This window comes from Vicugna pacos, chromosome 14 (genome assembly GCF_048564905.1).
Source record: "Vicugna pacos chromosome 14, VicPac4, whole genome shotgun sequence".
Classification (NCBI taxonomy): Eukaryota; Metazoa; Chordata; class Mammalia; order Artiodactyla; family Camelidae; genus Vicugna; species Vicugna pacos.
The window spans coordinates 46,535,542-46,555,005 of record NC_133000.1 but is presented as its reverse complement, the minus strand read 5'-3'; the positions used below and the strand labels follow the sequence as shown (position 1 = coordinate 46,555,005).

General features: G+C 35.2%; 1 protein-coding gene across 1 annotated transcript in view; it reads left to right on the top strand.

Annotated features, from left to right (window-relative positions):
- The window catches only part of LOC140701201 (uncharacterized), a 67,951-nt gene extending 59,461 nt beyond the window's left edge, over positions 1-8,490 (top strand). The window contains exons 3-4 of the mRNA XM_072976630.1: positions 2,317-2,398; positions 8,324-8,490. Coding sequence (XP_072832731.1) covers positions 2,317-2,398; positions 8,324-8,349 — 108 coding nt within the window. The 3' untranslated portion in view covers positions 8,350-8,490. The remainder of the gene's footprint in view (positions 1-2,316; positions 2,399-8,323) is intronic.
- The last annotated feature ends 10,974 nt before the right edge of the window (positions 8,491-19,464 follow it).

Sequence of the window (19,464 nt, the reverse complement as noted above, 5' to 3'; positions counted from 1 at the left end):
ATAGTTCCGGGAGTCTCCCTGTCAGCACCTTCTAGTAGTGTGGCACTTTGTCACAATGGATGAAGCGATGCTGATACGTTATTATTAATTAAAGCCTGCACTCTATTCAGGTTTCTGCAGTTTGTACCTCATGTTCTTTTCCCCTCCAGGATGTCATCCAGGAACCACATTACATTTAGTCATCATGTTTCCCTAGGCCCCTCTCCCTGTGATAGTTCTCAGACTTTCCTTTTCTTTGATGACCTTGGCAGCTCTGAGGAGTACCAGTGAGGTGGTTTGTAGACCATCCCTCAAGTGATATTTGACAGGTGTTCTCCTCATAATTAAACTGGGAATGTGGGCTCTGGAGATGAAGACCATAGAGATAAATCACCATTTTCATCACATCATATCAATGACACATGTTACCAACAGGACTTATCACTGTGGATGTTACTCATAATTAGCTGGTTGAGACAATGTTTGTCAGGTTTCTCCAGTGTAAAGTTACTGCTTTCTTCCCATTTTTATGCAGTATTCTTTGGAAGGAAGTTCCTGTGAGGGGACTAAGCCTACGTACCTTTGCAAGGTGTTCTAACTCCTTGAGGGAGGAGAACCTACATATTTATGTGGAATCTTTGTTGCCATTTATTGATTGATTTAACTGTTTATTTATAACACTGTGGACTCAGATATTTAGTTTATGCTTTGGGTTATAATCTAATTCTACTTTATTTTGTAGCTAAAATTGTTGTGGCTTTGGCCGTTAGAAGCTCAGCTTGTTCCTATGTCCCTTTGACATACCTCTAATTTTGTGGTTATTTGTGTTTTTGAGTGTTTTCTTACTTTTTGGCACTTCCAAATGGTCCAGACACATCTAGTATACATCCAGCCCTAGCAATAGAAGCATTCATTTCTCTAAGTAGCTTTAGCCCATTTGTTGGAGAATAATATTAGAAGCCAAAATCTGGGCCCCAGGTGTGTTGGTTGCTCCTGAGGTGGTGTTGCTTCTAGGTCCTCTTAGTTGGCAAATAAAGAAAATATAGGTGGGCATACTAACCTGTGTATATGCACATACCTTTAAATATTTCTGTGTGCATCCACTTATGTCTGTATCAAGGTAAATATGAGTTCATATTGATGCCTCCAGTTCTAATCCCTTACCACAGAGATCATTCCAGCTTTCTCTGCTTGCTTATCTTTAACCTCTCAGTTCAGCAGCGGGAACACATTCTGCCATGCATTTATTTAATTGTTCAGTATCCATGTATAGTTCTTTCAGAATTGTTAACTTGTAACTCTATGAAAAAAATACCTTTATCAATTAGACTATAGTTCTTATGTACAGTTCCTTTTGACTTTAGTCTAGCAATCTCCACCCATTCCCAAAGTTATGTAGGAAGGCACCTTTTTGTCTAACCTCCTTTGTGAGATTATTTCACACATTTGTTACACAGATTCTTTTTGTCACAATCTGCTTTTTGTTCTGGGACTTCCTTACTTCCTGAATGATTATTTTTTAATTTACATATACCAAAGTTCACTCTTTTGAAAAAATTAAGACAAATTTTTAATAGCAGTTTTAGGTTCACAGCAAAATTGAGCAGAAGGTACAGAGATTGTCCATATACCCCCTGCCCCTACACATACATGGCCTCTGCTATTACCAATATCCCCCATGAGAATGGTATATTTATTAGAGCTGATGGACCTATATTGACACATCATATTTACTCAAGGTTCATAGGTTACATTATAATTCACTCTTGATGTTGTACATTCTGTAAGTCAGACCAAATATATAATTACATCATTATGGTATCATACAGAGTATTATCACTGCCCTAAAATTCCTCTCTGCTCCACCGGTTGATCCCTGCCCTCAAACCCTAGCAGCTACTGACAGATCTTTTTACTGTCTCCATAGTCTCGCCTTTTTCAGAATGTCATATTGTTGGAATCATACAGTATGTAGCCTTTCAGATTGGATTCTTTCACTTAGTAATATGCATTTAAGTTCCCTCTATGTCTTTTCATGGCTTGATAGCTCATTTCTTTTAGTGCTGAGTAATATTTCACTATCTAGATGTACTATGGTTTATTTATCCATTCACCTGAAGGGAAGAACATTTCAGTTGCTTCCAAGTTTGAGCAATTATGAATAAAGCTGCTGTAAACATCTGTGTGCAGGTTTTTGCATAGACATAAGTTTTCAGGTCCTTTGGATAAATACTAAGGAGTGTGATTGCTGAATCATATGGTAAGAGTATGTTTAGTCTTATAAGAAACCACTGAATTGTCTTCCCAAGTGACTGTTCCATTTTGCTTTCCCACCAGCAGTGTATGAGAGTTCCTGTTGCTCCATATCCTTATCAGCATTTGGTGTTGCATGTGTCTGAATTTTGGCCATCTCTAATAGGTATGTAGCAATGTCTCATTGTTGTTTTAATTTGTAGTTCCCTTTCTACATATGTTGTGGAGCATGGTTCACTCTGTGCTGTGAAGTTTTATAGGTTTTGACAAATGCATAGTGTCATTTATCCACCATTGCACTACCATACAGAATGATTTCGCCACTCTAAAAAAATCCCTTGTGCTTCTCTTGTTCAAACCTCTCACCTCACCTAACCACTGGCAACCACTCATTGGCTGACCATCTCTATAGCCTTTACAGGCTGACTTCTTTAACTGGGTAATATGCATTTAAAATGCATTCATATTTTTACATGACTTGATGGTTCATTCCTTTATATTGTTGAATAGTATTCCATTGTATGGATGTGCCACAGTTGATCCATTCCCTTATTGAAGGACATCTTGGCTTCCAGTTCTGGGTGATTGTGAATAAAGGTGCTGTAAACATTTGCATGCAGATTTTTGTGTGGACGAAATTGGTTTCAAATTGGTTGGTTAAATACCTAGGAGCATGGTTGTTGGATTTTAGACTATATTTAGCTTTTTAAGAGGTTTTCAAATTGTTTTCCAAAGTGGCTTTACTGTTTTTCATTCCCAGTAGCAGAATGAGAGTTCTTGTTGTTTCATATCATTACTGTTTGCTGATATTGTCAGTTGTTTGGAGTTTTACTACTTTAATTGTTGTGTAGTTATTCTTTGAGTTTTCCTGATGACAAATAATGTGAGCATCTTTTCATATGTTTATTTTCATTCATATATCTTTTGCGGGGAGATGTCTTTTCAGAACCTTTGCCCATTTTTAGAAATTGAGTTGTTTGCTTTCTTACTGTTGAATTCTAAGAGTTCTTTGTATATTTAAGATACAAATCTTTTATCAGATATCTGTTTTGCAAATATTTCTGTAAATATTGCTGGGACTAAAACAATATATTAAAACTTTATTTATAATTAATGAAAGTCCTAAATTTGCTATAGAAAATTGAAGCAGGTAGATTTGAAGGTAAGAGAAAAGGCCAGGTAGACTTAAGAAATTACATATTCCCTTTAACTTGAAATGGGTTATGACTCAAAATTTTAAGCAACACTGATTCCTTTCTTTTGATTACTCTTCCAGCAATAGTCACTGTTGCTTACATAGAAGTCATTCTATATTTCTTGCTAACTGAACTCCTGTTTTATTCTATGCCCACCCCTTTGAATGAATCATGATTGTCCAAGCCATTTGCAGTAATGGCTTTGCCAATGTCCACATGAGAAACCCCTAGTTACTAGTCAATTTAATGTAAAGATGTAAAGTATCATAGAGCACTTTAGGGAAAGGCACTTTCCCCTTCATGCAAGTGTGGGTCACGTGAGAAACATAATGCTTTGACCCCCTTTCTCCTTCCTACTTTGGATGTTCTTATTTGAGAATGTGAGTTCTAGAGCTTTGTCAGCTCTTGCAACCATGCTGGGTGATAAGCCTGAGGGTAAGTGTCAACATGCTGAGAAGGTGAAGTAAAAGAAAGACATGAGATTGGGTCTTTGATAATGTTATTGAGCCATGGAAACAATTCTGGAACCAATTCTGGAAAGCCTATCTCCACATGTCTTACTTTAGTAAAAATTAAATGTCTATTTATTGAGCCAGTGCTTTTCAATCTTTACATATCATGGCAACAAATAAAATCACATTTGTATGGTACACTAGAATAAACAGGTAAGAATCCTCACAAGAGACAAGTTGCTCAGGGATTTAAATTGCTTCAGGCAGCCTGTCCTGGCCACTTTAACAGTGCCCAAGATTAGCATCTCAACCATCTGCCACTCTTTCATGGCATACTGTCGTACACTGGTTGAGAAGTTCTGGTTTCAGATACATTCTGTAATTTGAGACTCAATACAGCCTAATTATGATACATACTAATTACAGATTTAAACCCATGGGAAATATTTCTTGTCATGGAAGTCGACTAACCAACCCATCAGATGATGTCTGATAAAAGTAGTCTCATATTTGTACTCTTCTGTGATCACCCAAACTTGAGCAGAGTTTGGAAACTTGTTGGTCTTCTGGAACATACATGGGAGAGTTGGGTCAGAAAGGGATAAGACATCTTTGTATGTATACCGTCATTTAATTGAATTGCTTTGGCATATTTTGATAGGCTAACATACAGAGGAAGTAACTTTGCAATAAAAATAACCCTTAAAGTGTTGTCTAAGTTACTATTTGAACAACTGGATTCAATCTGTAATATGGAAATCACACCAAGCCAACTCAAGTGAAAAAAAAAACAACTAAAAACAGGTCCAGTGACCAAATTTGCTGAGAATGTAAGAAAACCTCAATACTCTCTTATGACCATCTTTCCAATAGACTAAGGAGCTCTGGGATTACTTTAGTGTAGAGTTCCCTCATGATGAAGTAAAATGACAGTATTGTACTTATGATGCATAATTTTTAAAGGGCTTACAAGATCTTGTGTTCCAAATAAGGACTGTGATCCCTAAAGAGGCAACATTTCTAAGCTTTTCTAATTCATAAACAAATAGGTTTCCTGGCAGCAGACAATGAAATTCACAGGATTTATACTGACTCTTTCTGTTTGGGAATAAATTGTAAGCCCTAGATATCTCTAAATCACATTCTAACCCTCAAATTTTTATTTATTATTACAAGGCTGCTGGAGCATAAATTTCTTGGAAACCACATACTTTATTTGGGAAACAATGTGGCATATATCTGGTTTTGTTTTTTCACAGAATAATTTCAATTTATTTAAAGTAGATTATATATAGATATACATATTAAACATATATTTGGTATTTATTTCAGTATATATCTCTATATACTATTATATATTTCACTTTATATTAAATGTAATATTTTGTTTATATGTTATCACTTGTTTACTTATTCAGTGAAATACTTTAACTTGGTGTTTTAACCATCGTGTGAAAGGGTATCTGACATGGTTAAGTCTTATAGTTTGAACATGACTACTAGAATGAATAGGAACTCTTTCTATGCAAATCTGAGGTCATCATCAAATAACAATGTTTGCAAACTATGAAACTACTGGAAACTTTAAATTGGCATTTTTCTTAGTGATACTGATTTTCAATACAAGGTGTCATATTCTTAAAGTGTGGGTAGTGGGAAAGGTCCATGGAAATGAGTGAGACTTTGGCTTGCAGTCATGCCAGCTGGAAACACCACAGTGGTTCACTCTAAAGCCAGCAATGTGTAAAGCTTCCAAGGTTCAGAGCTTCATCTTTTGTGGCTTCAGTTTTTGTGCATATATCTTGGCTAATTTCCAGAGCAGGTCAAAATATCGACTAGCTTGGTGGTGTGCAGTTAGAGTGCTATTTTTAACCTTGCATTAGGAATGACTCTAAGAGACAGGGAAACTTTAGTCCACGTCTCCTAGACTCCATGCAGAAGGCAACAGCTCTGGAAAGCAGTTGCATCTAATGGAATGATGTCAGGTGAGGAATATGGAACTTTTGGATTGTGAGAACAGAAATTTTACCCCTTGGTCCTATCAGCGTTTGGAAAAAACTATTAAAATAGTTTTTCAGAGTCTTCCCTAGAGTACAGGGCTTATTTCAAACTCCAATGGGAAAATAGGAGATGAAACAAATGATAGTAAGAAGTAATATGTTATTGCTATAGTTCAAAGCATCAAAGTTGACATCCAGGTGACAATTGCTCAACTGCCTGTTGAAACTGGCATCTACCAGGTGACGTACCTCAGGGAAATAAGTAAAATTGTTTTACAGAAAAACCTCATTCTACCTGATAATTTCTCCCCAAAAAGGTCTTATTTCCACATCTTCAAAAATGTCATTCATTCATACAAATCCGCAGTTTTCAAACGTGCTTGAAAGGTAGCTTACCTAATTCTGTTTCCTTAAAGCAAAATTTTACAATATCTGTAAAGAAACTGTCAGTGAAATATGATGGAAGAATATAAAGTTCAAACAAAGAGCAGAAAGTTTTAAGAAGGTAGTCACATACATTATTAATAAGTCAGTGTTTTGAAAAAGAGGTAAAAAGTGGACAATAGACTGGGTAACTAGGAAGCAACTGGTTATTTTTTAAGAACAAGAACCTGGAGAACACAATTTGAAAGTTAAAAGTAAAGGAGAAACAATAGGTAAGTACCCCCCCCTTTATTTGAGAGTTTCAGCAAGAAGGAGATGAGGAAGATTGCAGTGTATTGATGAAGACTATATATGCAGCCAGAGAATTCTTTTTAGGATGAAAGAAACTTGAGCACTTTGAAAACACAAAAGGGCAAGCAGGGTGGGAAAGGGGCAAATTCAGGAATAGGAGAGGACACTTGCTGGAGTAAGACTCCTAAAGAGCTGAGAGTGGATGTAATCAACAGTAAAGATGGAGGGACTGGCCTTGGCAAGGAGAAGGGCTAACCATCTCCAGTTGGGCGGAAGGGGACCAGGGTGAAGAGGAAATGTATGGGGTTGGCAGGGATTAAGGTGAGGGGATGTATAGTAGATAGAGTTTATACTTGATGGCTTAATTTTTCTCATATTAAAGATATCTTCAGTGAAATTGGGAAAGATAATGAGTCTTTGGGGGAACTCCTCCTCCCCCAAAGAGTTGAAATGAACTCAGGTCCTTGTACTGCCAGTGATTCTGACCATGACATGCAAGATGAAATGACATTCACAGAGAACTCTATGTCCAAACCAATCAGTTTTTCAGGAAAACTTCCATACTGGACACTTGTATTAAGACCAGTGAGATGAGGGTGGTGGCGATATCGTTTTGAAGTCTAGCTTGTGCGGTTCGTCCATTTACTTTATTCTTGAAATCCAATCCATTCAGTGCTCGTGGAGTGTTTATTGTGATGCTCAGCTACAGCACTGCTAGTCTATCAGGGTATGCCCTCAGCGTTTCTTAAAAGAGCACTTTAGCATTCCTAGAAATGTAGTCTATGGTCCAGGAGGACTTAGGGATTTTTTTTTCTACTTTGTGTATTTCTTACCCCTGTTTCCTTTTTGCCTTTGACCTATGTTCTTTCATCAGGAATGTTATAAATATGTAATTTTCCTGTAAGTCTGTAAGTGGGTTCTGAATTATAGGCTTATCAATCCTTTTTTATATGTCTCAAGGAAAAAATAGAATTCAGTCTGAAAACATTGCCCTTGGGTGCTTTAGTACAATTATGACCTTGGAGAAAATGCAGTAGCTTTTCCCTAGAAATGGTATCTGACTGTCACTGATATCCTATAGATATTTTGTATGAGAAAGAATAGAGGGTCACTTCAAACTTCATAAACTACATCCTAATAGTCACTTAAATGAAAGACTAGAAGATGACTGGGTTAGTAACCCACTTAGGTTGAGTGATAACAGATTTCCAAAGTGAAAATGGAGAAAATATCAGGGTGGAAATATTGGTTGAGATCTAACAGGCAGAAAAAGAATATAACCATGTTGATTTTGATGATCAAGGCTGTTTGTAATAAAGGGGTGTATAGATTTAATGTGCCCTTTATATTGAACAAAGGTAAAAGAAAACAGATGAAAAATATTTTTTATTTGGATACCATAGAAATGCTATCAAAGAGGGGCATAAGTGGTTGCTCACAAGGGGCATCTTGGAAAGGGAGGGCTGAAGTTCAGCTGCTGGTGTGAGGGATAGCCCAGCGGACTGTGGACAAACTGGACCACTTTATCAAGGAGGAGAGAGTGCTTTGAATCCTATTGGCCATCGCTGCTGTTAAAACTGTCACTTAGCCCACAGCAGCAAAACAGTGTCTGTTTTTTCATATTAGGACTGACTTTTTATATTTTGAAATATTGAAGCAAAATTCAACTTATGGCATTATTTCCAAGGGACCTTAATTTTTTAATTTGTCTACTTACTTATCAAATGATTTCTTTCTCATTGTAATGATCTCTTTTTCCTTTCTTCAGAAATTTTGTCCCATTGTTGGCTGTAAATCAGAGGCCTTGTTGTAAAAACATTGAAGTGGACCATTAGCTTACAGAAGATTTGGAAGTAAAGTATCTTTCATTAATCCTGTGGAAAATATTTTTGTTCTGTGCTTGATGTTGGTAGAATGTTTATGTTTTGTTTTCCATTTTGTAGCCCTGATTACTTTTGTACTTTCTTTGGTATTTCATTGTTAAAAAATTAAACATGTTATTGAAAGTGCAGTCATTTCCCAAGTTCCTTAGTTTAAATTTTCTACATGAATATCCATAATTTGATTGTTAAATTTTAAAATTGTTTCTATTATTGCCACTTTTTCATTATGGAAAGCAGAATATGTTGAGGGATTCCAGGGTTGCTGTTTTTAAACATAGAAAATGCTTCTTTATTTACCAATAAGGAAAAAAAGCTGTTGGAGATAAGAAAGGGCACAGAATAATCCGGAGTTTATTTTCTAGAACAATATTCTCTTGCAGCAGTGATGCAAGTGCCTTTACACTTTAAATTGGAATGAAACCAAGAGCTTTTTCATTGTTCACTAAAAGTCCCTGTAAAGAAACTATTCCACCAAGGCAGTGTTTAACACTTCAAAGAGCATCATATTCTGTTTGAGATTATAGTCATATATAACTACGTGTACGGTGCTTCAGCCCTAGCCAAGGGACTCACAAGACATTATACCAATTTAGCCAGGATGCTAGGATGCTTTGAGACAAAACCTTTTATAATCTTTCCCTCAAATGCCCCCAGTACCTTAGACAGTAGGCGGAAGATGCCTGACATTTAAGCCTGTTCTAGGTCTCTCGCACTCTGCAAGAAAGAGCTGTAGAGCTGATTTGTTCGTTATGTCTTCCAGATGTTGTGGTTTGGTGTTTCATTGACTGATGAGTTAATTGTTGTTTTTGTGAAAGCTCTGCACTTTCATGGCTGCTAGAGTCACTCTACCTTTCAGATAGTGCTACCAAAAATAATAAGAAGAAATAGAAGCCAAAAAATATTGGCAACAGAGCTTTCCTTTAAAAGACAAAAAACCCACGTTTTACTGTGAAATAAAACACACATAAAGTGCACAGATTAAAAACGTACAGCTCACTGAATTATTATAAAGTAAACACTGCCAGCACAACTTTTCCCCACATGCTCCTTCCCCATCCAAAGCCACTCCTTCTCCTCAGGGCTAAACACTCTTCTTCAGTATCCCTTTAATAGTTAAGCTTCTCTTGCTTTTCTTCACTTAAATTACCACCTAAATAGGAATCATGAAGGACCACAGTTTAATTTAATCTGCCTTTGTGGGGAGAGTCACACATTATTATGATTTGTTTGTTTCTTATTTATTTTGCTAATTGTTGTGATTACAAGATGCCTCCATGCTCTTTGTAGCTGAAGTTCATTAATTTTTATACCTATATAGTATTCTATTGTGCCCAAATTTATTCAATTCATTGTTGATAAACACTTAGGTTGATTCCAGTTTTGGGCTGTTACGAATGATACTGCTCTGAATATCCTTGCACTTGCTTTGGGTGCTCTTATGCACATCTCGTGCACATGTGTATTAGGATATCTAGGAGTGGAATTGCTGGGTCACACAAAATGCATATCTTCAACCTTAGAACTTTGCCTTAGTGGTTGTACCAATTTACTCTGCTAATAGCAATATATTAAAATTCCTTTTGGCTGCATATTCTCATCAACTCTTGGAACTGTCAATTCTTTTAATTTAGTGATAGTGGTGGGATTCTCATTGTGAAGATAATTTGCATTAACTTTACATAGTATTTGACCTATTGAATAGGTGGCTTTTTAAAGCTTTTTCGGTGACTGTTTGAGTCTTTTCCCGGCTTCCTTTGTGAGTTTTTCTTTCCTTGTTTAGTTTTAGGAATTTCCTATCATTCTGAATATTAGCCCCCTGTCACTCATACATGTTGTAAGTATCTTTCCAGTCTGTGGCTAACCTTACCCTGTCTTAATGTTATCTTTGGAAAGAGAAGTTCTTATTCATTACTCAAAATTATCAATCTATTTTACTCAGTGCATTTAACATCCCCCCTTCCTCTATAAACTAAATTATTTTCGGTAAAAATCAGTAATTCAGAGAACTTATGTAATGATACAACGAAAACTTTTCTTTATTGAACTTTGATAAATAATTATGCTAGAAAAAAAATTTAAGTAAAATGCAAGGAGAGATCAAGATGGAAAGGGAGGATGCTGGGCTCACCAACCCTCATGAATAAATCAAAACTACAACTACACATAGAGCAACTCTCACTAAAACCAAACTGGGGATGAGCAGAGCAGCTCTTCTACAACCAAGGCTGTAAAGAAAGGTCCACACAAAGTCTGGCAGAAAGGAAGGAGAAGCAATCTGGTCAGAACCACATACCTAGTAGGGGACAGAGAAGAGGGAGATGTTACAGAATTGGGCTTTCTCTCTGAGGAGCAAGGGGTTTGAACCAGATATTAGGCACCCCAGCCCTAGGGTCTGACATCAGGAAGATGAGCCCCCTCAGCTGGTTTGAAAACCAGTGGGGCTCACTGCAGGGCTGTAAGAAACCAAGACTTGGCTCATGAAGACCTTGCACAATACAGAAACAGCAGACTGAAAACTGCCTGGGGCTCTGGCTGACTTGCCACAACCACCCCAGTGCACACCCTAGCCCACACGGGGCTCCTGAGCCAGCCACTCTTGCTCAAGTTTTGCCCCCACTAAGGTGGAGGCTGCCTTTGCCAAGGAGAGTGAGCACACTTGGACGCAACTGAGCTGGCTCAGACCACAGCCTTGCCTGTGATCAGGGCTGAGGCAGTCATTGCCAGCGTGCTCTTTGGCGCATACACTCTGAAGGGAGTGAGTCTAGCTCCAGGGGGAAGACCACCACTGTCAAAGTACCCATCCTTGCACATACTTGGGAGGGAACAGAGCCAGCTCAGTGGTGTGGCACCAACCCCTCTGGCCCCAACCCAGCCTCTTACCAAGGTGCACACACCTGGGGAAAAAATGAAACCAGCATAGAAATACAACCCCCAGGCCTTTAAGCCTTGACCACATGCCAAACTCAGGTGGAGACTGCCATCACCCCGGAGAGAAACTCAACTCCCTTAGGGCTCCTGCTCTAGCTTGGCCTCTGGCTCTGGCCCCTCCAACTACAGCTCTACCTCCCACCAAGATGGTGGCTTCCAGCACAGTATGGAGGTTCCTCTGGAAACTAAAAATAGAACTACCATATGATCCAGCAGTTCCACTCTTGGATGTATATATCTGAAGAAAATTAAAAGAATAATTAGAAAAGATACATGATTACAGTGTTCTTAGCAGCATTATTTACAAGAGCCAAGATGTGGAAACAACCTTAATGTCCATCAGCAGATGATTGGTTAAAGAAGATGTGTATACAAGCAATGGAATATTACTCAGCCATAAAAAAGAACTAAATTATGCCATTTGCAGCAACATGAATGGACCTGGAAGGTATTATGCTAAGTGAACTAAGTCAGACAGAGAAAGACAAATACTGTGTGTTTTCACTTATATGTGGAATCTAAAAAATAAAACAAACAAATTAATATAACAAAACAGAAACACTCACAGATACAGAGAAGAAACTAGTGGTTACCAATGGGGAGAGGGGTCAGGGAAGGGGAAAGATAGGGGAAGGGGATTAAGAGCTACAAAAAACTGTGTATAAGATAAATAATATAAAAAGATGTAATGTACAACACAGGGACTATAACCAATGTTTTAAAATAACTTTAAATGAAATATAATCTATAAAAATATCAAAGCACTCTATTGTACACCAGAAACTAATGTAACATTGTAAATCAACTCTACTTCAGTAAAAAATGGAAAGAGAAAGAATGGGGAAATTTTTTTAAATAAAATAAAATAGAAGGCTGAAAAAATTAAAATAAAATAAGAGTAAAAGAAATATTACCATTCAAAGGATAAAAAGTTAATATTAAATATTTTAACTTTATTACTTTATGTTTGGGATATTTTCTTGTTGCTATTGTTATACTCACTCAGTGTTTTTGATGACATTAGTACCTCGTTTGAAATTCATTACAAAATTTCTTTTCAGATTTCTCTACAAAGTTATCAATTTCTCAAAAAAGTACAAATAATTTCAGGGCAAAAAGAACTATTTATTCAATAGTTTTCATATGTACCTAACTGTTTGAACTTTGGTTTGTTTGTTTCACACTGATACATTCTATGCAAATAACTATCTAGTAACTGAATTTTCACAAAACCAAATAAATAAGAATATAGAATGATATGTCAGTAATATGATTCAGTAGTAGTTTTAATTGTAACTTTTTTGGGCATTTGTTTTATTAAAATTACTGGACAGTTAATAATAGAAAATTGTTTATATAGAACAGTATTATATCAGACTGCAACTAAAGGATCAAATTTTAAACTGTTATGTTTTAAACCAAACAATCGTCTTAAAAGTATATATTTCTATATAAAAGAATTTATTACTTGGAGTTTTCTTCATAGAAGTTTTTAATGAAATGTTCTTCTTTCAAAGTTTTCAGACTATTGAGATTTTCTATTTTGGGGGGTTTTTTTTTGTTGATTGTGCTTTTCTTAGGAATTTGACCATTTAATCTGTATTTTCAAATTTATTTTTATTCAGTGCAAAACTATTTCTGTTTTTCATTTTCATGTCTTCTCTTACCCAATATTATTTTGAATTTTATTTACAATTTTCCATAATAAAAATCCATATTGGGATTTTCTACTTATTTTTATTATGTTGTGGTCTTTTGCAACTTATTGGACTTAAGATGTGAGTACCAATTTTAATAAATTGGAAAAAGAATGTGTTCTGCAATTGTGTGCAGTATTCTATTTAGGTCAATTAGGTAAAGATTGTGTAGTTAAAAATGACCTATATCTTTACTAAATTTTTCAGTTACTGAGATATTGATGCTAAAACCTACTATAATTGTGATTTTGTCTATTTTTCTTTTTAGTTACTTCTTTTTGCCTTATATATTTGAGGCTATGTGAATAGTTATATGCAAATTTAAGGTTATTATGACTATGAAGAACTTGATCCTTTTATCATTATTAAATAAAATACTTTAAAGTATCCTCTGTTTGATATTAAAGAGAGATGGCAGGAAAAGTTGCCTTTAGCATCATTTTGTAGGTTCTAACTTATATGCAGGATTTAGATCTTAAAAATGGTTATAGGACTCCTTTCAACAAGAATATATTAACTAGCTTCTCTACAAGATAAGACAAATATTTGTGGTGAAATATTGTGTAAGGAATTGTCGGCGGTATCTTGACATTTATAAACTCACAATGCAAGCAGTTATAGTAAGTTATGCGGAGGCAAGATGGCCACTAATGTCTTGTTTCATCCTTATGAAATAAACTGGCATCCAAGAAAGATGGAGTGTCTCAGTGATCCTGGGAACTGATGAGAGATTGCTAAAGCATTTAGGATGTAGAGTATGCACCTTGTCTAACATTTAAAAATTATGTTTATTTTAATACATCTATTTTTTGTTTAAGTTTCAAGAAAAAATTTTTTTAAAGATGATTGAAGGTTGAAATTCTGGTGTGACACTGATTTTTTTTCTCCCTGGGTAACCACGTTTAGGGAGGATACACACAAATATGTATGTATGTACATTTATCATATACATATATTGTATGTATTATGTATGTATGTACACATACATGCATATGAAGGGAGAATGCTTTTTAAAACCTCTGAAGTAATATTATTTCTAGTTAATATCAATTATAGTTAGCACTTTGTTCCTGAATCAACATAAAATCCCTGTGAGCTCTAATTATCTGACTTTCAGATGAGGTAATCAGAGTACAGGGAATGTAAATAAACTGCTGAAGACCACACAGTTTATAAGGAAAAAAACCATTATTAAAACATAAGACTTTTTGAATCTGAAATCAATGCTCTTTGCACTATTATGTACTGTTAAGAAACTACCTGTTTTATGTCAAATGCAAGCACAATGACCAAAAAAAAAGATGACCGAAGTAGTACTTGTGGGACATTCTAAAGTTCAACAAGAACTGTACAGTTATAAAATGCTGGGAAAAATCCAGGATATAGCACCACAGACTTTCTTGGCATGCAGGACTGAGGCCATCCAGACGCAGAATCAATTAGAAAAGGCCAGAGATCAAAGAGCAATATTGTGGACGTTGTTTCATGAATACCATAGATACAGGGCCTGTTTGTCGTCACCTTCGATCATTTCCAAAATAGACTGCATGACTGCATGCTTATAGATTACATGCAGGTATTGAAGTGTTTGTTGAAGTACAGCAGTGTCTGTGAGAAAGGCTTGTGATGTGTGGAGATATATTCTAAGAAAACCTGATCCATGGAAATCTGACCTTTCTGTAAATGAAGACGTGATGAGTCATTTTACAGAAGATTCTTACTTGGAAAAATGATTCTGCAGGCTTCCTCTAAAATCCAAGCTCTTCTAATACTTTTAGAAACAATTTCATTTGCAGTAGTTGGACTTGCACAGGGTTTCTCTGGAGTATATATATTGCACAAAATACCATAAGCCATGTATAAAAGGGCCTGAATACTTGTATTATTTAAAGAAGATTAAAGAGCAAATAATTTGGAGTAGTAAAAATCATATGCATAATGCAATACAACAAGATAGTTTATTTTGATTATATACAGGGAAGAATAAGGACAAATACATTGTCATAATCAAGATTTATAAACTCAAGTGCCCACTCAGCAATCTGAAATTCTAGTTTTTGCTCATTGTGATACAAAAATCCACGTCAGCATTGGTTTATGAAGTAAACATATCCACTGCTGCTAAGGAGCACATGTGTCAAAAGCATCAGCTTAAGGATATGACCTGAATTTAATGAGTTAAGGCTGTATTTTCATATCAGAACCCTATTTGCTTGAGCAGTTTGAATACATCAGAATGACTTCAAGGAAAAGGAAAAGATTCCTGTAATCCCTCAGACCCAGGAATGTGATGATTCATACTCTATCATGAGCTGCTACACAACCAGGTGCATGTATTAACATATTATTACGCACCCACAGATGGCTTAAATTTACAAAGTGCGTGGTGAATAAATCATTTAACCACATTTGTATTCACCAGACAACAGCAGCTGTATAAAGGCAAGTAATAATATTGTAATAATAACAGTAACAGCAATGACATAGAGCAATACTTTTCCATTTAAGGAAATTAAATGCATTTTGAGAAAATTAAGGATGTTTCTCATCATGGACTATGACTTAATATCTGGGTATTCATATATATATATATATAGGCAATTCTAAAATAGATTCCTTAATCTATATTTCTTGCACTATCCCTTCCTATAAAAAGAGCCAATGATGAATGGCTCCTTCTTATCCCAGTCTCAGCTCAAATGCCACCTCCTCATGGCTGTCACCATAAACCCCTGTCTAAAGTAGCCTTTGTGTACACATTAAGATCACATTAAAGATCTTCTGTTGTATGTAGCACTGATCACAACCTGGAATTATTTTTTGATTTATTAGTATATTTGCCTCATTTTGAGTCCCTCCTCCTGAATGGAAGCTTCACGAGAAAAAGAACACTATACATACACCCAGGCGCCGAACCCCCAGCCTCTCCCAGAGGCTCTAGCTCACAGGTGAGGTGCTCAGTGCGTGTGTGTTGAGTGAATAAGTGCGTAAATGAAGGGGCTTTAGCTGGCATTTTAACTGGCTAAATTTACTTTCATATTTTGTTATATGGCTGCATTTCCCTGGAGTACAGTTATGGTTACATATAATGATCAAATACTAAAACAATGTTGATAATTAGTATAGCGTTTAATCCACTTACTCATTTTAAACAGTTTTTGCCTTTGTGGAAGTCACATTCTAAAGGGGAAGAGAATGTTGAATAAGTATAATGTAAGGTAAAGTTCAAGATACAGGAGGAGATTGTAAAGGGAGAAATTAATTGATTCTGGGGTGGGTTCAGAAAACACTCTAGAAAGAAATGCTTTCTAGAAATAACCATATAAATTATGGTCCAAATTGGGACATATTTTGAGGGCAAAAAGTGGCAATAAACATAATTAAATAATTTTATTTGACTGATTATTTTATTATATTGGTGGGCTTATACAAAAAATTTTTGAAATACAGTGTTTTTTTTTTTTTCTAATAAGTCTTTTTAGTTAAAAGAGAGAAAAAGAGATATGGCAAGTTTGGCAGTCACCTTCAAGATGACCTTCAATTAGCATCTTCACCTGCTAGAATTCACACCCTTGCATAGTCCCAACTCACAGTGAATCAAGTGATCTGTATGATTATAGAATATGGCAGGAATGACAGAGTGAAATTTTTAAGACTATATCATGAAAGTCATTATCACTTCTGCCTTGCTGTCTTGAATTGCTCACTGTGGAGGAAGCCAGTGGCCACTGAAGGCTGAAGTAGCCTCAGGAGAGGCATGTGTGTGGAGAAAATGAGACCTCTGGCAACAACCAGCACTAATTTTTCAATCATGTGAGTGAATCCTCCAGGAAGTCAATCGTCCAGCCCCAGTCAGGCCTTCAGATAAATGCAGCCCCTTCAGCACCTTGATTGGAACCTTATGAGAGATTCAGCCAAGCTGCTTCCACATTCCTGATCTATAGAAACTAGAGATAATAAATGTTTACTGTGTTAAGCCATCCAGTTTGAGAGTAACGTGTTATGCAGAAATAGATAATTAATACAACAAATAATGCAGTATAATAATACTACACTGGATCCTCAATCCTGCCCTGGAAGAAAAAAATGCTATCAGTCAACTTGGGTTAATTGACAAAATTATTAAAGGGATGTTAGATTAGATAAAAATATAATATGGACATTACATTTACTGGTAGTGATTACTATGACTTTAAAAAAGGGTAGTCTTAATCTTAGGAAATGCGTGCTGGAGTATGTAGGAATAAGAGGCAAAAAGACATTATATTTGCAACTTACCCTCAAAGGTGATAGAGAAAGAGAAGAAGGGGAGGGTGCAAATGACTAAAGCAAATAAAAAAAATTTTAAATAGGTGGTTAAAGAATATATGGCTATCCTGTGGACAACTTTTTATTCTTCCAACTTTTATGTCTGACATTATTTCCTAATAAAAAATTAAAACATGTTTTATACAAAAGTTAAGATGACATATAACCTTGTACCTTAAAGCAAAATTTACAATCTTTAGAGTAATCATAGGAACATTAAACATAGCATAAGTAAATAAATACTTGGTGCATATTTATAAATGTGAATCAGTTTCTTAGCTGTGTCTGTATCTAATACCAACCATAACAGTATCTTTCCAAAGACTATAGTTTTATTATGTTCTATTCTTAATTTTTTAATAAAATTGCTGGCAGTTTTCTTTAAAATTTACTTTATTGCTGATAAATTTGAAGTTATTGACACCTTCAACTGAACTCTACAGAGCATAATAATATTTTTTTGATTGAAGCATAGTTGATTCACCATGTTGTGTTAGCTTCTGGTGTACAGCATAGTTATTCAGTTATACATATATATATTCTTTTTCATTATAGGTTATTACAAGATACTGAGTATAGTTCCCTGTACTGTAGGACCTTGTTGTTTATCTATTTTATATTTAGTAGTTAGTATCTGCAAATCCAGAACTTCTCATTTATCCCTCACCCTACCCTTTCCCCTTTGGTAACAAAAAGTATGTTTTCTATGTCTATGGGTCTATGTTTGTTTTGTAAATAAGTTCATTTATGTCACTTTACATTTTTAATTAAGAAAATTCTTCCTTGGTTGTTGTTAAAGTACCTGATAAACTCAAAACTAAGTCTGCCAAATGAAGGATATTAATTCTAATTTGTCTTAAGTTGTATCAATATGTCAGCCCCAATATTTTTATAGGTGCTATCTTTTTGCCTCCTCTTGGGTATCTTTCTTAGTAACATTTTTCATGAGTCCAAACTGATCAAGTAGATTAGATTAAGTTGTGAATCTTGAATGTTTATCCAAATTTAGATGTTCAGAATCATGGACCTTCTCAACTCCACTGCATTCTGAGTTGGAATATAAATGTATACAATTAAAAATAACTCAATCAAAGCTTCCTTAAGAAATTTAAAAGCTGAATGAATCAGTCTTAAAATGATATTTTGCAGAGGTATGAGGGAAGTTTACAAGGTGTTGAAATAGCCTTTATCTTGATCAGGGTGGTAATTACACGGGTATAAATATATACATATATGTTTATATATAATCAAGTAATAAAATAATCATCAAACAAAAAACATATTAAACTGTACCCTTATGATCAATTTGCACACTTTACTGGATGTAAATTACAACTAATAAAAAAATAGCTAAGTCTTGGGCATCATCTAGGCACTCATTGTTTAATCTGTTCAGTTCCTGTCTCACTTTTACGAGGATAAATGTCAATATCTTCCTGGTTGTAATCACTGCAAATATTGAAAGCTTGAAAACCAAAAAATTTATAGTCCTTTGGTTAAACACTTTAATTAAAGATATTCCAATGATTTTCAGCAAATGAAACCAAAACTTTAGAGGGATGATTTAATTTACAAATAGGTTTATTATTATTGTAGGACTCTTAGGTTGACTTCAAAGTAGTTCTTCAGAAGTTAAAACATCTCTAAAGTCCAAACAATGCTGAGCAGCAAAGTGAAAAAATATGTACAGCTCTACTGAAGCTTTTTCTAATTAATTCAACATCTGCTTCATCACAACAATTTTATAGCTCAGTTAGCTTATCTCTGCATATACATAACAATATTGTAAAATGTAACATGTTCTATTTTGATTAGTAGATATTGCAATTTGTTTGGATGTAATTATTATTATACGTACTCCACAGCAGATAGAGGAAAATTTCTGCCCCATAAGTTCCTTAATTTAATAAGAATATTGTTTTTACCAAAATGCTGTGCTCTACCACACAAGTATTGTGTTCATATTATTGCCATGACAACAAATAATTTTTTGTTCGGTTTTGAACTTAATCAAGTTTATAGTAGCATTCACAATAATATCAGATGTTTCACTTTCAGCAAAATGAACTTCCAAAAGCTTTTCTTTGATTTCA